General features: G+C 57.5%; 2 protein-coding genes across 2 annotated transcripts; one reads left to right on the forward strand and one right to left on the reverse strand.

Moving 5' to 3' along the window:
• Positions 1 to 612: 612 nt before the first annotated feature.
• Positions 613 to 9,415, reverse strand: RETREG3 (reticulophagy regulator family member 3). The gene is made up of 9 exons (XM_032202891.1): positions 9,219 to 9,415; positions 8,187 to 8,293; positions 6,592 to 6,622; positions 5,322 to 5,448; positions 4,557 to 4,641; positions 3,972 to 4,109; positions 3,399 to 3,478; positions 3,061 to 3,193; positions 613 to 2,444 (listed from the first exon to the last, which is right to left on the reverse strand). Exons 1-9 carry the CDS (start codon positions 9,395 to 9,397, stop codon positions 2,011 to 2,013), a joined length of 1,314 nt encoding a protein of 437 aa, XP_032058782.1. The 5' UTR covers positions 9,398 to 9,415; the 3' UTR covers positions 613 to 2,010.
• A 248-nt stretch (positions 9,416 to 9,663) lies between these two features.
• Positions 9,664 to 17,081, forward strand: TUBG1 (tubulin gamma 1). Its single transcript, XM_032202953.1, has 11 exons — positions 9,664 to 9,736; positions 10,184 to 10,296; positions 10,814 to 10,981; positions 11,194 to 11,262; positions 12,204 to 12,283; positions 12,895 to 13,021; positions 13,670 to 13,756; positions 13,986 to 14,135; positions 15,381 to 15,533; positions 15,824 to 15,985; positions 16,394 to 17,081. Exons 1-11 carry the CDS (start codon positions 9,688 to 9,690, stop codon positions 16,589 to 16,591), a joined length of 1,356 nt encoding a protein of 451 aa, XP_032058844.1. The 5' UTR covers positions 9,664 to 9,687; the 3' UTR covers positions 16,592 to 17,081.
• The last annotated feature ends 140 nt before the right edge of the window (positions 17,082 to 17,221 follow it).

The raw sequence follows: 17,221 nt of genomic DNA on the forward strand, positions 1-17,221 counted from the left end.
TGCGTAAAATCTCCCCCAGGGTGTTCAGGTGAACCCAAAGGCTTCTGTTGGGAGCACTTTTTGATGGGAGAAAGTGGCGCCCTACGTGTGATCTAGGCTCCTATTTAGGGTTGGGCTCACTGTTCCTCGTAGGGAGGAACCCACCAGAAGATATGCGGCCCCACCAGAAGATGTGACCCCAAAACTGGCCACACTGGGGAGACACAGCCCCAAAAAGATCCCCACCAGGTGGATACCACCCCCGAAACAGCCCCACAAAAATGAAAAATCCCCCCAAAGAACCCCAAAAATGGCCCCTGCAGGGCTTCTTCTGCTACCGCTCCCCAGAAATCAGGGGCACCCGGCAACGCTGCTCTTGTAGCAGCTCCTGAGGCAAAGAAAAAGAAGCCAAGGGCTGAGGAGGAGGTGACGGAGCTGACACCAACGCTGCCAGGCACCGGCCCCAGCCCAGCCAAGGGATGAGAGGAGGCTGGGGAGCAGCCAGGGGGCGAGTGGCTCCCAGGGAGCTCTGGGGATTGATTCCAAGATGAAACAAGAACTGGATTTTAAACTGTTGAGTGCACGTGTAATACACAGACTCGGTGGTTTGGTATCACCCAGCAATCCTAGAGGTTTGTGACAGGCTCTTTACTTCAGATCCCAAAGTAGGCTGACATTTTATCAGGTGACAGCTTGTCCTTGCAAGGCCAAACCAAAGATTTAGGCTAGTATAAAATTAATAAAGCCCCCACCTTACCCATGCCTCCTTAATTCAAGACAGTCTAAGCATCTGTACGGCCAACACTTTCAGGCAAGCAGATTTAGACAAAAAGAAGCACATACACGGGAGTTTCCCTGAAGAGGTAAGTTGTTTGCTGCACAAATGTGATCTGTATCAGTTTTTATGGCTTAGAAAAAGCAATGGGAAAGCTCAGTGACTCGGAAAGGGCTGGAAGGCTCAGGCCATCCAGCTTACACGTCTCTCCCCTATGGGTTGCTGGTTTGTTTAAGTGCCCACAGCAGGTAAAAGCTCTTCAGTCCCTTGCGGATGGAGCTGGCGTCCTCTGTTCGATTCCTACTGGCAGGTTCTAAGCTATACAAAGCTGTGAAAGAGGCCCAGAACAAAAGTGGCTGAGCAGGCCAGCTCCGCTTCTTCCCTCCTCCAGAAAACCTCTCCCTAGTTGTTCCCTAAGAGGCAGTGTCAGGGGAAATGTAGTATTGCTACTGTCCATGCCGGATGTGTTTGGGGATAACACAGGGGGTTTTTAGTAAATTGTTAGTCCGGTATTTTAAGAAAGCAACACAAGAACAGCTGCCACACGTTGATGTTCTTTGCAGGACTCTAGTCATCACAGTAGATGTCTTATTGCCATTATGTCTCTTACAAAATAGCATCACTAGAAAGCTTGAGCTGGAGATGAGTGGTCATTACAAGTACAAACAGTTGTGGCCGTACACCACCACGTCCACAAGGGGAGCAAGGTGTTCGTTTCTACCCAGAGCTGGATATTGCTGGGAGAGAAGAATCGGGATTTCTGTGCACATTTGAGGAGCAGGAAAGGGTTGTCTTAAAGACAGAACAGCATTAAGTCCTAGACACTAAGTCTGAGGGGAAACCAGTCCCATTCACCTTGTTGTGTATCAGCCCCGGAAGGTCGGCTTCCAGATTGTTCTCAGTGACGCTAATTCAGTCTGATTTGTGGTCTCTTGGCTGCAGACACCAGATTTATTGTCTTAGGTGAGGAAATTTGGAGCAAGCAGCATCCTGGCAGACAATGCAGGGCAACGCATGGGTGATTGTGGAGCCATCACATCAACACCTTTTCCCTACGAATTACCAGGGTGGTTTATTTTAAAATCCAAGCGAGGCTACAGAGTCACAGCTCCCAGCGGCGCTCCCAGCCAGGACTGGTTGTCGTATCACTCGTACTCACACGGGAGACAATCTAGATAACTGTGCAACGCTTCTTCCTTCCAGGATTCCCCTCCACGACGCACGTCAGAAAACCAGAAAGGAGGTGATGTGATTGCTTACTGGCCCCGTGAGCCAGCAGGATCCAGCTGGTTCAGCTCAGACTGATCCAGCAGTTCAAAGTCATCCCCTTCCGCGTCAGTGTCCAAGTCCGAGCTGGCCGTTCTGAGGTAAGTCTTTGCACCTCTCTGGGGATTGTCGCTGTGCGAAGAGCCCGGCTGAGCGGCTCCCGACAGCGCAAGCTGGATCATCCCCCTGGTGACAAACCCAGCTATGTTGTTAGTGAGATTCTGTACAGATGGCAGCGCGCCGGCTTCTTCCTGGTAATAAGGGAAGTGCAACTCTTCCGTTCCTTGCGGGCGGTAAGCCAGACTTGGGATCCCAATGCTGGTGTCATCTTCATCATCTAGGCCAGTCGCTTCTGGGTTGATGGAAGGGAAGTCAGGGAGATCCCTGGCAAAAGATTCTTCCGGGTCACTGTGACCATCCAGGTCTAGAAGAGGAGAGAGTATTTTAAATACACAGCACATACCAAACACCCTGAAGGCAAGAACAGCACAGCACTCAAAATCTGGGCCATTACCTCACCAAGACAGACGGTCTCCTATCACCTCCGCATCACGCTGTCTTTAATCTCCCCCTCACATAGCTATTCTGGGTGCCTGCTTACCTCCCAGCTCACTCTCAAGGAATGCAGGTGCTGAACGAGAGGAAACTACCCTCTTGCTCAGTCAGCAGATAAGCAGAGGGTACAGAAGGGTCTTGGACAGGACGAGCCGGTTGTGCCTACACTATAATGACATGACCAGAGGGACAGGCCGGTCACGGTGACAGAGGCTGTGCTGCAACACACATCCCTGCGGTCAAGGACTGGCAGAGCTGGATCTGCCTTTGAAGAGCAGCTGAAATTGCTCCACCAAAGCACCACAGGAATTAAGAAGGAAGCTCTGCGCTGAAAAAACAGGTAGTTTCATCTCATCTTGGCCAGCAACAGACATCAAACAGCCAGACCTCAGGGACAGAAGGGAACGCACGGCCTCCCTCCAACCTGTCGCACCGGTGCCTGCTCAGCATTCCACACCTCTGAGGAGCTGCCACTTTCCTCTCACCTTCTGATCCCTCTGTCAATGGAGTCTGGCCCCTTGAGAGGTTAAACATCCCGTTCTCAGTGTAGGAAACCTCAGCATCTGAATGCTCCGAGTCAGAGATGGTTAGTTCCTTGGCAACCACGGAGTCATCCAGCTTTGAAACAGGAGATATATTAGAAAAATATTAAATACTGGAAAGCTAATTCCTCTGCCATCATCCAGTGGCTGCCAGTTAAACCCAGTCCTCATGGCAGGCTGGTATCTGAGGCTCGTTTCACATGTTACTGCCTAGCCTAGGAGCTGGTACAAGCAGTTCTGGACACCCACAGTACCCAGTACGTTCATGTACAGTTCACTACCTTGGGACAGAAAGCAGCAAGCTCCTCTTCACTGTCACTCCCATCATCCGTGCCCTCCTGATTAAGGGATCGGTGACGCACTGTCAGAAACCAGAGTCAAAGCTTATTATTGCTGTTAGGACAGAGATCTTACACCAAGAAAAAAAAATAATTGGCAGGCTTGGACATAACACAGCATATTTGGTTCCTCAACAGAGCAATGGGATCATTTCTGACTTGGGCTGCTGCAGATCTTTTGCTGAGATGAACATGCTTAGCAGCAACCTCGCACTGAAAAGAGGAAGGACTCGGTACAACTGCAGCCCAGAACACATGGTTCTGACAGCTGAGAACTGACGCAGCTCAGCACTATGAAGAGCTCACACCACGCACTCCCTGGCAGACTCCTGTGGTGGCAGAGCTGCCTCGTTTCGTCCCCAAAGTACTTGCAAGTATTTGCCAAGGGAACTGGAGTGACTGCCACGCGAGACGTGCAGGGCTGTCCCACTCCACGAGCAGAGGCTTGGTTTACAGATGGGTTCGGGTACGAAGTATCAGTGTCTGAAGGGCCAGAAACACCCTCTAGAAACTTACGCTGCTTCTCCCGCTGCTTTGATATCATGTAGCCTCGGACACTGAAATCCAGCCGCTGCAGAGCTGGCTCCAGCTTCAGGTACATGCGGTGCCCCAGCCTGTGGTAGACAGCCAGGGGCCACAGCAGGACGAAGAGCACTGAGGGAAGAGGGAAGGCTGATGAGAAGTTTGCACGGTGTGCTACCTGGCAAACAGCTTGCCCGTGTTGTGATGCAGTGTCACACACATCCAGAATGCAAGATCTGGGCACTGAAGGTGATGCTGCTTTAGAGTTGGTGCAATCACCTCTGCCAAGGTAACAAAACGGAGAGGCCGACCTTTCAGTGCTCAGATCCATCGTTACTAACCACTCAGACAGGTTGTGTCCGCACCAGAGACCTTAGAGCCCTGGACAGGAACCACCACATTCTAGGCAGAACACATTACTTTAAATTTTAAAGCCATTAACATGACCCTTCCTTTGGAGCAGGAACGGTTGCTGCTCTCTTTGGAGCAGAGCCTGACTCCTCAGACAATCAGATCCTACTCGTTTCTATCCCTTTTTCATTTTCAAGTCTGTATTTGGCATAGGGATCTTCTACTTACACAGCAAGTATGAGAGCAGGAGTCCAGGGATATACCGGCCCAGAACAGCCAGGAAAGTAAAAACTCCACAGACTAGAAGGCAAAACTGAAGACATGGGAGACGGTGAGTTTCCAGGGTTAAGCAATGGAATCACTCACTTCTTGACCATCTTGCTCCCTGCAGAATTCTAGCTAAAGTTGTAATTTAACAACAGCCAAGCCTTCCTAGCGCTACCCCATTCCAGGACTAGAACAGATTCAGGAAGTGTCTGCCTTCACAGCCACAGGCAGCACAGCAAAGTTTCTTGCTTTGGATTATAGGGAGCTTCCCAAAGCAGGTATGCTAAAAGCGAGGAAGAGACTGAAAGAGAGAGAACTCTTTCACAGTGAAGAACACAAATGCAGTTACAGGTTCCTCTTTGCGTAAGCCTCAAAAACAAGAGCAACACAAAAAATTGACACTTTCTCTGCCTGCTAAAATCCACTGGCGGTGATGCATTTGACAGACACTTAAAAAACTAGAAAGCTACAGAAGGAGCAGCTCTATTGCCACCTCACTAATGCAATCAACGTGCCAACGCTTGTTTTCTCCTCCCTCCTCCACATGATTATTCTGCCTGTGCTTTCTATCCCTCTGCACCACTTCACAGCCATGCCAAGCTGGGAGACTTCCCATGGTAACCTCCCCTGTTTGGAACGCGTTCAGCCAGCGCTGGATGCCATCACAAAAGGATACCAGCAGAGGCTGGACAACCATGCCATCTGCTAACGCCTGCACATTCTCACCTTGCCAGGGCTTTGCCTCTTGAAAACGAAGAGATTATTGAAGAAGTTGGTCCAGGTCACCCATCCTTCAGCCAAATGGTGACAAAGTTCGGGCACCCCGAGCAGCCGAGGGTGGACATATCCCCAGCTGCAGTGAATGGAAAAAAAATCAGCAACAGACATTAATTACTGCATCAGATTCAGTGCAGACATCCCTTGTGACAAGCGCTTGTCACCACACCACTTTCTCCTCTCACCCAGCTGCTCAGCTCTCGAGAGGAGCCTCAGTCTGCCTCTCAGAGCAGCGCCTTGCCAAGAGCAGCGCTCTGCATCCCCTTCTGCAGGCGTCTCCGTTCTCCCACAGCAGCTAAGGAGCAGTGATGTGAGTCACTCAGCCTCTTGTTGTCTTAGACTAGAGCTTCCACGCTACTGGAAGGGAAGGGGCATGGCAGAAGCAAATCAAGTGAAGCCATTTGCTTTCTCTGCATCGATTTGGTCAACAGCAACCCCCAAAAATTCAGCATGAGGCTTCCAGGCAGCCTTGTACCTTATTACTTAATAGATTCTGTTACTTGGGAGGTATTATCTTTGGCAGGTTCTATTAGTGCTTCTTAACTGCTGGTCACAGGAACCTGAAGCTTAGGAACAGCAATTCCTTTTGTATTTGGGCCTCTTGCAGTAAACAAACAAACTTCTCTGGCAACAGCTCAAGTGATTTAATCAAGAGCTGAGCATCCAAGCGTGGCCGGGCAGCACAAGCAGGCAGAAAGGTGTGCCCAGAGAGAGGAAGGTGTTATTAGGAAGGCAACACCCAAACATTTCTCAACCCACTGTTATTAAAGCTGCAGTCAGGTCAGAACTATGCAGGAACAGCTTCTGGGAAATGCCTCTTTAAAACGTTCCAGATCTAGTCTCAGAAGATTTCTTTCTTTCCAACAAAAGCCCCGGTTGTTTTCCTACTACTGGAGACCCACACAAAAGGAATTGGTTTTCAGGCAGCACCTCCAACCCGGGGGTGCAAGTGGAAGTGGCGGTGGAAGTTTTACAACACTCAAGCAAGCATTAACTGCCAGGCAGTCTGAAGGCAGAGATTAAATATAACATAATGGCTTGGGCAAGTCAAAAACCTGTCACAACAGCACGACGGAGGGCTCCATCCTCACTGCATTAAGCAGCTCCCTGCTCCCCTTCCTTCCTCTCTAGGAAGCCAACATTCCAAGCACGTGCAGGTACCAATTACACGGGATCACAGCAAAGCACCAAAGAGCAGAGGATTCAATTAGTTTCCTACCTCTCATTGTCTAAGTCGCCAGGTCTTGCCACTAAAATATTAAGAACAGACACGACATTAGTTGCAAGGAATTTGCCATAAGAATGCTTAGCTCTTGGGGTTTAAGTAAAGCTTTAATGAGTTGGGAGGTGCCTGGAAAAGACATTAACTGTTAAGAACCAGAGACGCATCACTCCCTAACACATTCTGAATTTGTACAGTGACGGTACAAGACTGCAAGAGAGCCTCCTTGCTGCTCCTCACACTCGTTGGACAGCATCTGGAAGGCTCTGGTTGCAATAAGAGGTATTTGCAAAAAAAAAAGGTCCACTTTTATCTCCCTCCCTTCCCCTGCACACACCCAGAAGGTGAAGGACAAACAGTTTGCTTATTCGGAGCCATCGGATTTACGCCTTTTGATATTTTTTCACCCAGACCAGGGCTTGAAAAGTGAGCCAGGGATGTGTCAGTTCTCCTGACGAGTTTAAATCAAGGTTATGCAGGAGCCGGGCAGGTAACTCTTCCCACTTCCCTCACCAGTAAGAACACTTTGGTTATAAAGCCTGCAGAAAGCTGATGGCAGGAACCGAGCGAAGCTTTAATGTCTTCCAAAGAACTACCCAGAACACAGGCTGAGGCACAAAAGCTGGGGTAAAACCTGCTCATTAGTTACAGAACTCTCTCTGGGAGCATGGAAACCACATGCACTGCTTCAAAGGTCATCTGACCGTGCAAAAGCAACAAAATCCTGCTCGGATTGGTATTATTCATGAGCACACTAATATTACAAATGAGAAAAAGAGCTGCTTTGTTCCCTGAAAGCTTAAGAGTAATTTAATTAACAGCTGTTAAGATGCCTCTCCTTTTAATGAATTTTCTACTTTGTAGGCAAGGCTGGGACTCATCTCTGTCTTAAACCTTGAAGCTGATTTATTACCAAATCCGAGGAGAAATCCAGACGTATTCCATAAACGCTTGCTTTTATATTGGATTTTTGAAATTTTAATTTCTTGCTCCTGTACTGAATGCTTAGAAGATGAATCACTGCTTCAAAACCTGCCCTAACTCTCACACACCAGCTGTTTCAAACATTACCATTTAGTGAAATGCTCTCTTTATTCTAGAGTTCTTCTCTTAGCAGAATATTCTGTACAACACAAGTTGCGGAGATCATTTCCTTGTAACTCAAGGACAATTTGTGCTTCACTAAAATTAGACAGAGATGACAGAAGCCCCAACTGGTGAATATTCCAACACGCCATAAAACCACACCTGACGGGCGAACAAGAGCCTGGGGTGACATCCCACAAGCAGAAGCGTCACAAACAAGCAGGCTACTTCATGACGTGCTAAAAGATCTCAAGTCTCTACAAAGCAGAATGGAAGGGAAACTCAGAAGGTTACGAGACACTGGCAGAAAAACCTCTTATTATTTACAGGGGTTACGGCTTCCCAGAGCAACTCCAGGAAGAACGTGCCTACAGCATTCTTGCCTGCTTCTGGATTCACACCAGAAAAAAGCCCTGGTTTTTACCTCTTGAACTCCAAACGCTGCACACTCTAGATCTAAAAACAGTACTTAACGTTCTGATATTAACTTAAACGTTGCAACTTACCTCCAATTTCAGGCCAGATTTTGTTCTTCCACTTATCTATACAAACTACTACAATAAGAGTAAACGCAACCAGGAACACCAATCGAAGAGAAGTCAGAGCAAAGAACCTACAGGGAGGAAACAAACAGATAAATAACCAGCACGATCTGCCTGACACAGACGAAAGGAGGCACAAACCACCCTCAAAACCTGGTTACAGCTACAGCAAGAGAACAGAAAGCAAGCAGTAATCAGTCAGCATTCAGCCTGCCTGCACTGCCTGGGCCAGGAGCTTATCTCGCAGCCGCCTTGAGAAGGTTTTATAGTATCTGTTTGTGTCATTTCTAGCACAACCACCCTCGTTTACAGCTCACCGGCCAGAGGCGAGCAGAACCTCCTGCCCTTCCCCTGCTGTTCACCCACCAGCTCAGTTCCTGCTGCCTGGTTTGATGCTGTTATGAGAGGGACAAAGCTAAAGCAGAGCTCAGCGCTTCCAGCGCTTGTTGGACGCAGCAACAGGTCACCAAGTCAAACTGCTCGCCCAGCAGCTCGGCCTGCAGCCCAAACCCCAAAGCGTGACCGGGAAGGGCTCTGAGGAGAAGGCAGCGCTCAGCAAACCCCGCGAGGGGCAGGAACGGGGGGCACAGAGCAAAACCCCTACAGCACCGAGGGGCTCTGCTGGGGGTTTTAGGGGGAATTCCTGAGGTTTTGGGGGCTCTACACAGGGTTTTGTGGCCCTACCCGGGGTTCAGGGGCCCTGCCCGGGGTTTCAGGGGCAAAGCCCGTGGTTTCGGGGCCCTGCCCAGGGTTTTGGAGGCAATGCCCGGGGTTTTGGGGCCCTGCCCGGGGACCCCACCCCACCCCACCCCACCCCCCCCAGGGCTCGCTGCCAGGCCCCACACGCACCAAATCACCTCAGCTCCCCCCCCCTAGGCTCTCCCGGTCCCGTCAGTGCCCAGCAGGGCCCGGACCCTCCCCCCCGGAGCCTCCTCAGCCCGGTGCGGCCCTGCCCGTCCCCGTCCCCGTCCCCTCCGCTCCCCGGGGGGCGCTCACCAGAAGAGGCCGTGCGCCGCCACCCACCACAGGGCGCTGCGGCCCGGCCGCTCCCACACGAGCGCTGCCTGCAGGGCTCCCAGCAGCGGCTCGTAGGGCCCCAGGCGGCCCCGCAGCGCCGCGCTCAGCTCCTCCACCCGCCGCCGCCGCTCGCCGGCCCCGCCGGGCCGCGCCGCCATGGCTCCCTCACGGCATCAACATCCGGCCGCCGCCAACATGGCGGCCGCCAGGGCGAAGGGGCCGGCGCCGCACTGGGCGCCGCCATCTTGGCGCAGGCGCGGTGGAGGCAGCCGGGCGGCGCGCACGCGCGTTGCCGGGGCGCCGCGGGAGGGGAGGGGGCGGTGGGGCGGAAGTGCGCGGCGCGCAGGCGCAGTGCCCGTGGCGGCGGGCGGCGGGCGGGAGGAGGCGGCGGCGGCGGCGGCGGCGGGGAGGCGGGAGGGGAGCGCAGCGCAGCGCAGCGGCGGGCGCCATGCCGCGGGAGATCATCACGCTGCAGCTGGGCCAGTGCGGCAACCAGAGTGAGCGGAGGGGCGGGGGGGCGGCGGCGGGGCCGGGCCGGGGCGGGGAGGAGCGGGAGAGCGGGCCCCGGGCGGGGCTGGGCCGCTGTGAGGGAGGGGGCGGGGCTTAGGGAGGGGGCGGGGCTTGAGGAGGGGCGGGGGGCTGTGTTTGGGGGCGTGGTGTGTGAAGGGGGCGTGGCCTGATGGCGGGCGGGGCTTCAGGGTGTCGCGGGCGGGGCCTGCTGGGGGTGGGGCTGTAGGGGTGGAGGCGGGGTTTGCTGGGAGGGGGCGGGGCTTTGGAGATGGGGGCGTGGCCTACAGAGGGGCGTGGCCACAGGGGACCTGGGAGTGAAGGGGGTGGAGCCTGATGGTGGCTGGGGGCGGGGCTTGGTGAAGGGGCGGGGCCTGCAGGGGGTCTCCCTATCCACCCCCCCCCCCACTGACCCTATCCCCCCCCTCTGCCCGCAGTCGGCTTCGAGTTCTGGAAGCAGCTCTGCGCCGAGCACGGCATCAGCCCCGAGGGCATCGTGGAGGAGTTCGCCACCGAGGGCACCGACCGCAAGGACGTCTTCTTCTACCAGGTACCCGCAGGAGCATGGCACGGGCGCTGCACCCGTGGGTGCTGCAGGGCTGGGGGCTGCACCCACGGGTGCTGGGGGCTGCCCCTTGCCCCAAGGAACGCCCCCAGAGCCTTCCCGGCTGCTCCATCTCTCTCCTCAGCAGCCCCCCGTTGGGGTCAGCCTCGCAGCCTCGGCCCCCGTGCAAACCCCAGCGGCAGCCTGAGCCCCGCTCCCGCTGCCCGCCCGCTGCCAGCCCTCCCGGCCCTGCTCCGGGTGCTGCAGGGGATGTGGTGGGGAGGCAGCACCTAACTGCTGGGGGAGAGCCGGCCCTCTGCGCTCAGGGGACGCTGTGAGGCACGTGGAGAGGCTCCGTGCTGTACGGACGTAACGAGTTTCTCGCCCTCCTCTCCTCCGTCAGACGCGGGCTGTGCTGTGCTCTCCTGCGGCCAGGGGGTGGCACGCTCGGTTGCAGTTTCCCCGCAGTCAGAAGCCGCACTGAGCCGCGGCTGCGTCCTGATCTCGCTGCTCCTCGTTAAAGGCAGATGACGAGCACTACATCCCGCGAGCCGTGCTGCTGGACCTGGAGCCCCGAGTCATCCACTCCATCCTCAACTCCCCTTACGCCAACCTCTACAACCCAGAAAACATCTACCTGTCCGAGCATGGTGGTGGAGCTGGGAACAACTGGGCCAGTGGCTTCTCGCAGGTATCAGGCTCTGGTGCCCCCGTGTGCGAGCGCAGGTCGGACATTGAGGCACGAGGCTTTACATCAGGCCAGCAGCTCCTGCAGAGCACCACGTGGCTCAGCAGGGACTTAGGACTGATGATCTGGGGCACCCTGGGTGCAGGACTGCAGGACCGCCTCGCCAGTCAGACTTGGTGGGGAATAAACCCATCCCGTTCTGGTCTCTTTTGCAGGGAGAAAAAATCCACGAAGATATCTTTGACATAATAGACAGAGAGGCTGATGGGAGCGACAGTTTGGAAGTAAGTAAATCGAGGATTTTGGCAGCGGTTGCCCTGCCTGGTGTTTTAAGAGCCAGGCTGATGTTTTACGAGGTCAGGCTCAGCCCTTGCTGAGGTGCTGAGCAGACAGCGAGGAGGGAGGGGAGCTGGGGCAGCGAGGTCTTTTCTGTCATTACTACATTGACCAGGCTTCCCCAGAAATCATTTTACCTCAGTGGGGCGTTTTTCTGCCCCCAATGCTGCTTCCACAGGATGCAGTCTGCAGGAGGAGTTTTCTCTCTCATTATCATGCTTTTTCCTTTCCACCCCCATCCCGTGGCTCTCCGTGCTCTCTCTAGCTGGATTGAAGGGGCACCAGGGACACCAAGAGCTCGGAGACAGCTTTCAGGCCGCTTTGCTGCCTGCCTCTGGCAGGACCTTGGCTACCGTCGTGTAAACCCAGTTTCTGCGTGGGGACAGGCACGGCTCGCTGGTGTTTGTGTCAGGCTGTCACATGGCAACAGAGAGAGGGAAAATGCGGCTTGAAAAACAAGCTGGCAGCTCCAAGAGCAGGTTGTGGGACCTGCAGCAAGGCGGGGGGGAGCTGCCCTGAAGTTAGGTAGAGGGAGTTTGGCTTCAGAGACCCTGGAAGGCTTGCCCAGCGAAAGGGCTGAGAAGGTCCTCGTCCATTTTATACGAGCACCTGGGTGCTGAAGGTGACATCTGAGCTGTCCTGAAGTCTGGTTTGGGCTGGGAGGAATCCAGGAGGCTCCCGAGCAGCGGTCGTACCTCGTGGTGTGTGCAGAGAAGCAGATTCCTCCCCCCCTGGCAGAAGTGGCACGAGGAGCGTGCGATCTGGGGGAGCCAGGGCTGAGCTCTGCCTGCCTTCGGCTCCCTCTCTGCAGCCCTGGCCACGCAGGGGAGGTTCTCACCCTCTGCCCTGCTCTCGGGGCTGACCCGCGCCTCCTTCTGCTTCCTCGCAGGGCTTTGTGCTTTGCCACTCCATCGCCGGCGGGACGGGCTCGGGGCTGGGCTCCTACCTCCTGGAGAGGCTGAATGACAGGTGAGTGCTCGGCCCCAGCCCCTTCCCGCACCGCAGCAGAGCCTGGCCCATGCCCGGGCACCCAGCCAGAGCTGAGAGCTGGAGAGAGCTGACTCAGAGCCCCAGCCACCGCCCCCACCCAAACACTGGCTTGTGCAATCCCTGGCAAACAGCCCGGGGAAGGGACGGCTCCTGATACGCCTGGGGACTACAGAGGCTCCGGAGCTGGGCTCGAGCTGTCCCAGCGCTGCCTTCCCTCGGCCCCTCTCAGCAGGCAGCTGCCTTCTGCCACCCTGAGTGCGCCGGGGAGGGGTGGGAGGCTCTAACTGTGGGCTTGGAGCTGCCGTCCCCGCCTGTCGGAGCTTGCAGCCTCTTGAAAAGGCCGGCAGGCAGCTGCTGGATCAGCCTGCGGATGGCTCAGCCTCGCCTGTAGCTCCGTCTGGCAGCCTGCTCCCGTGCTGCTGGGGTAGGCACTGCTGGGACAAATTCCCTCCCTGGGAGCCGACTCTGGCACGCAGCGCCGGTGACTCACTGCTTGTCCTGAGCCCTGGAGACTGCAAAGGGAGCTGGTGGGAGGGGAGCGTGCTGCCTTGGCCCTGTTAACCCTTCCGAGGGCTGGGCTTTCTCCCCAGGTATCCCAAGAAGCTGGTGGAGACCTACTCGGTTTTCCCGAACCAGGACGAGATGAGCGACGTGGTGGTGCAGCCGTACAACTCCCTGCTGACCCTGAAGAGGCTGACTCAGAACGCTGACTGCGTGGTAAGGGGGGGTCCCCAGCACCTCCAACCTGGAGGATTTTGTGCTTCAGGGCACGAGGACTCCGCTCTGACCCCTGCCGAGCCGTCCTGCCCTGCCCCTGGGATCCAGCAGGTTTTCCCCGTGGCAGCGAGGGGCTGGCTGTGCTTCCCCTGCACCCTGCCACTCCAGCTCCGTTCCAGCGTTGCTTCCAGCACCCACAGCCCCCAACCACGCAGCGCCTTCAGCCCTCACCCTCCCTCAGCTCCCAACCTCGTCCCTCCCAGCTCATCCCCGCCGGGAGCAGGGCAGGGGAGGCTCCGGCGGAGCTGCCGAGGCTGAAGCTGCCGTGAGCTGCTGGCCCAGGGGCTGTGCTCTTCGGGAGAGCGCTGGGGAGCGTGGCCAAGGCGGAGGGAAGAGCTCCCATTGACAGTGTCAGTTACGCTCCACGAATGAGTCAGCTCCGTGGTTTCCAGTGTCTGCCACCTGCCGCGGGAGGGCTCGGCCGGGCTGCGGCGCTCGGGGCCTGCGCTGGGCCAGGCTGCGGGATCCGGTGCCCTCAGACACGTGGCCGGGGCTGCCTTTTCCTCTGGGTGCCTCCCTTAAGCTTCACGGAGCTTTTTTTTTTGCTTTTTTCTTTTTTTTTTTTTTTTTTTTTGTCCCCTCCTGCAGGTGGTTCTGGACAACACAGCCTTGAATCGCATCGCCACAGACCGGCTGCACATTCAGAATCCCTCCTTCTCTCAGATCAACCAGCTGGTGAGAACCTCCTTCTCTTCTCTCCGGAGGAGCTGGCACGGGGCTTTCCCGGTGGTTTTAATTGGGTTTGAGCTCCCCGGGCTCAGCGTGGGCAGCCTGGAGCCGGGAACGAGAGCCCCCTGCCCTTCCTCGGGGCAGATTCCTGGGGCACCCCGGCCTCCTTCTGCCCTGCTGTGCTTGGAACACGCTCCGTGGCCACGCGGTGACCCGCTCCTCTCCCCCAAAAAAGGTTTCCACCATCATGTCTGCCAGCACCACCACGCTCAGGTACCCCGGCTACATGAACAACGACCTCATCGGGCTGATCGCCTCGCTCATCCCCACCCCGCGCCTGCACTTCCTGATGACGGGCTACACGCCGCTCACTACGGACCAGTCGGTAAGGCAGCCCGGTCCCTAAAGCAGCCTGCTGGGGGTTCCTCCCGTTCCCCAAGGGCAGCAGGAGCTGCCACGCTCGCCTGATTCCATCCCTCAGCCCCAGAGCCGTGGTGGGAGCTGTAAATGCTCGGTCCTAAGCCGCGTGCAGCCACCTCGCCTCGCCCGACAGCCCGAGCGTGACGCCACTCGCAGCTGTGCGTGTGCTGGGCTGCCTCCTGCACGCCTCAGGTCGGCGGTGGCAGCTTTGGGAGAGCCGACAGTGTTTGATTTGGCAAAAGGCAGCCTTAGAAACGATCAGAGCGAGCTCTGCCTGCCAGGCCCGTCGCCGCAGTGAGCCACCAGCTCAGGCCACCGGTGGTCGGTGTCACGCCGAGGCTGAGCGTGGTCTCCAGGTGTCAGCCCCTACCCCGAAGGGATGGTTGCCCCTCGGCTGCATCAAATGCTGCCTCTCACCTCCAGCTTGGCCCCAGCCCGTGCCCCCCTGGCTGCAGGGGAGGCCGGGGCTGTTTTGTTTTGAGACACTCACCTGCGTTGGCCGCGTCTCAGTTCTGCTCGGGGCTAACAGCTGCTGTTCTCCTCTCGTTGTGTGCATTTCCTCAGGATGTTACTCAGAGAAGCAAATCTGAAAAACTGCTGGCTCTGAAAAGGGTATCGAGCGTGTGATCTGTCCTCCCAGGGAGGAGGAGTGTGGGGAGGGGTTCAGCCGGCAGCTCGGAGGGGGCCTGGGCTGCCACACCGCCGAGCTGTCCTCGCCGCGGGCACGCACCTTTGGGTGCTGGCACCCCCCGTGAGGGCTGCAGCTGTGCAGGCAAAAGCTGACAGCACCCACGGGCTCACTGCAGAGCGATGGGGTGTGGGCTGCAGTGGGGAACGACCCCGTCCTCTCCTCCAGCCCTGCTCCTCGTCGTGGCAGCAGGGCAGGACAGGTTGATGGCAGCAACACAAAACGTGGCCCCGGTGCTCTGAGCTCGGCTGAGCTTCACCCCTCGGCCCCTGCTGTGCTGCTGGAGGAGCTCAGCTCCCTCGGTGGAGCCTTGGCTGCTGCTCCAGCTCTCAGCCTGGCCGTGCCTGCGGTGTGACGTTGGGATTTGCCCACCCTGCATGCGGCTTTGCACGTGGCTCCATCCCCCCGGGGCGAGGGCTTCTCCCCTCCAGCTGCCCCCTGCTCCTTGCGTGCGTGTGCGGGGCAGCGGGAGGGCGAGGGAGCAGCCCGCCCGCTGCCTCTGACCCCGACTGCCCTTTGCAGGTGGCCAGCGTGAGGAAAACCACGGTTCTGGATGTGATGAGGAGGTTGCTGCAGCCGAAAAACGTGATGGTGTCCACGGGGCGAGACAGGCAGACCAACCACTGCTACATCGCCATCCTCAACATCATCCAGGGGGAGGTGGATCCCACGCAGGTGAGCTCCCGGCGGGGATAAACCATCGGGGATAAACCATCCCAGCTGTTCCAGGCACTCATGGGAGTGGTGTGAGAAGGGCACAGCCACCACCTTCCCGCCTGGGGATCCCTCAGCGAGCCTGAGAACTGGCTCCAGGTTGCTCCTGCGTGGGCCCTGGCTTCCCAGGAGGGCCGTTTGTCCCCGCTGTTTGCTGAAATCCTTTCTGAGGTCACGCATCCTGCCAGGAGCAGCTCCTGGGGCTGCTTTGCCCAGCGCTTTTCTCCCCCTTGCTGCTCTCCTCCCACCAGGTTCACAAGAGCCTGCAGCGGATCCGGGAGCGAAAGCTGGCCAACTTCATCCCCTGGGGGCCCGCCAGCATCCAGGTGGCTCTGTCCCGCAAGTCCCCCTACCTGCCCTCTGCACACCGCGTCAGCGGGCTGATGATGGCAAACCACACCAACATCTCCTCGGTGAGTTCCCCCTGCACCAGGGGCAGCACCAGCCCCCTGGAGCTGAGCTTTTCCCCTTCCAGGCACATCCATCCCTCCTCTTGGCCTTCCCCAAAGCCCCATCAGGGCCCGCAGGTGCAGGGTGGGGGCCAGTTCCCTCCTGCAGCACGGCGGGGTTCAGCTCCAGCCTGGGCTCCCACCCTTCCTTGTAGGTCCCCGTCCCTGGTGCTGCTCTCCCAGGAGCTCGATTCCTTTCTTCCTGGGCTAAAGCAGCCCCAGAAGCACGAGCTGGGGGCGAGCATTGGCCGGGGGCAGGAGCTGGTCGAGCAGCAGCCGGGGGAGGCTGAGGGCCCCGTCCTGGTGTCTCTGCGCACGGGCTCCCCGGGGACCCGGGGCCCTCCTGACCCCCTCGCTGCTGCCTTTCTCCAGCTGTTTGAGCGGACGTGCCGGCAGTACGACAAGCTGCGCAAGCGGGAGGCCTTCCTGGAGCAGTTCCGCAAGGAGGACATCTTCAAGGACAACTTCGACGAGCTGGACAACTCCCGGGAGATCGTGCAGCAGCTGATCGACGAGTACCACGCGGCCACGCGCCCCGACTACATCTCCTGGGGCACGCAGGAGCAGTGAGGGCCCTGCGTGTGGGGGGAACGGGAGGGTCCCACGGCCTCCCCCACGCGTGCCAGCGGGGCTCGGCTCTGCTGTGCCCACCTTTAGCACCCCTCCGAGCTGCCCGGCCGCGGCTGGCATCGCCACGGTGGCTGCACACACACACGCAGGAGCGGCTCAGCACGGAGCTGCACTGCCCCTCAAGACCCTTGGCAGGGGACAGCCTCTGCTCCACGGGCCCAGGACGGGACTGGGGCAGCTGCTGGTAGGGAAAGCTCTTCCCCTGGGAGCACGCGCTCGCACGGAGGAGGGCGAGAGCGAAACTGGGGGCCGGGAGCAGGCTTGGCCCAAAGATTTGGGTCCTGGGGCCGAGGGCTCTGTGTGGCTGAGCCAGTCCCCTTGCCCTGGGCACGGGCCTTGTTCCTCCTTCGCCAGATCAGGCCTGGGGCACAGGCTGGATCTATATTTTTGTAGGTTATTTTGCTTTAATAAAGGCTGTTCCTGCACTGACCCCACCTGCAGCGAGCAGCTTCCAAGTGGCTCGCGGACACAGCCCCCAGAAACCAGCGCTCACCTCACCTCGCCGGCCGGCCTCGGCACCCAAGGGGCTCCTGCTGCATGGTGCAGGGTGGCCGGGCAGGGCCGGGGAGC

The sequence above is a fragment of the Aythya fuligula genome, chromosome 24 (assembly GCF_009819795.1).
Source record: "Aythya fuligula isolate bAytFul2 chromosome 24, bAytFul2.pri, whole genome shotgun sequence".
Classification (NCBI taxonomy): domain Eukaryota; kingdom Metazoa; phylum Chordata; class Aves; order Anseriformes; family Anatidae; genus Aythya; species Aythya fuligula.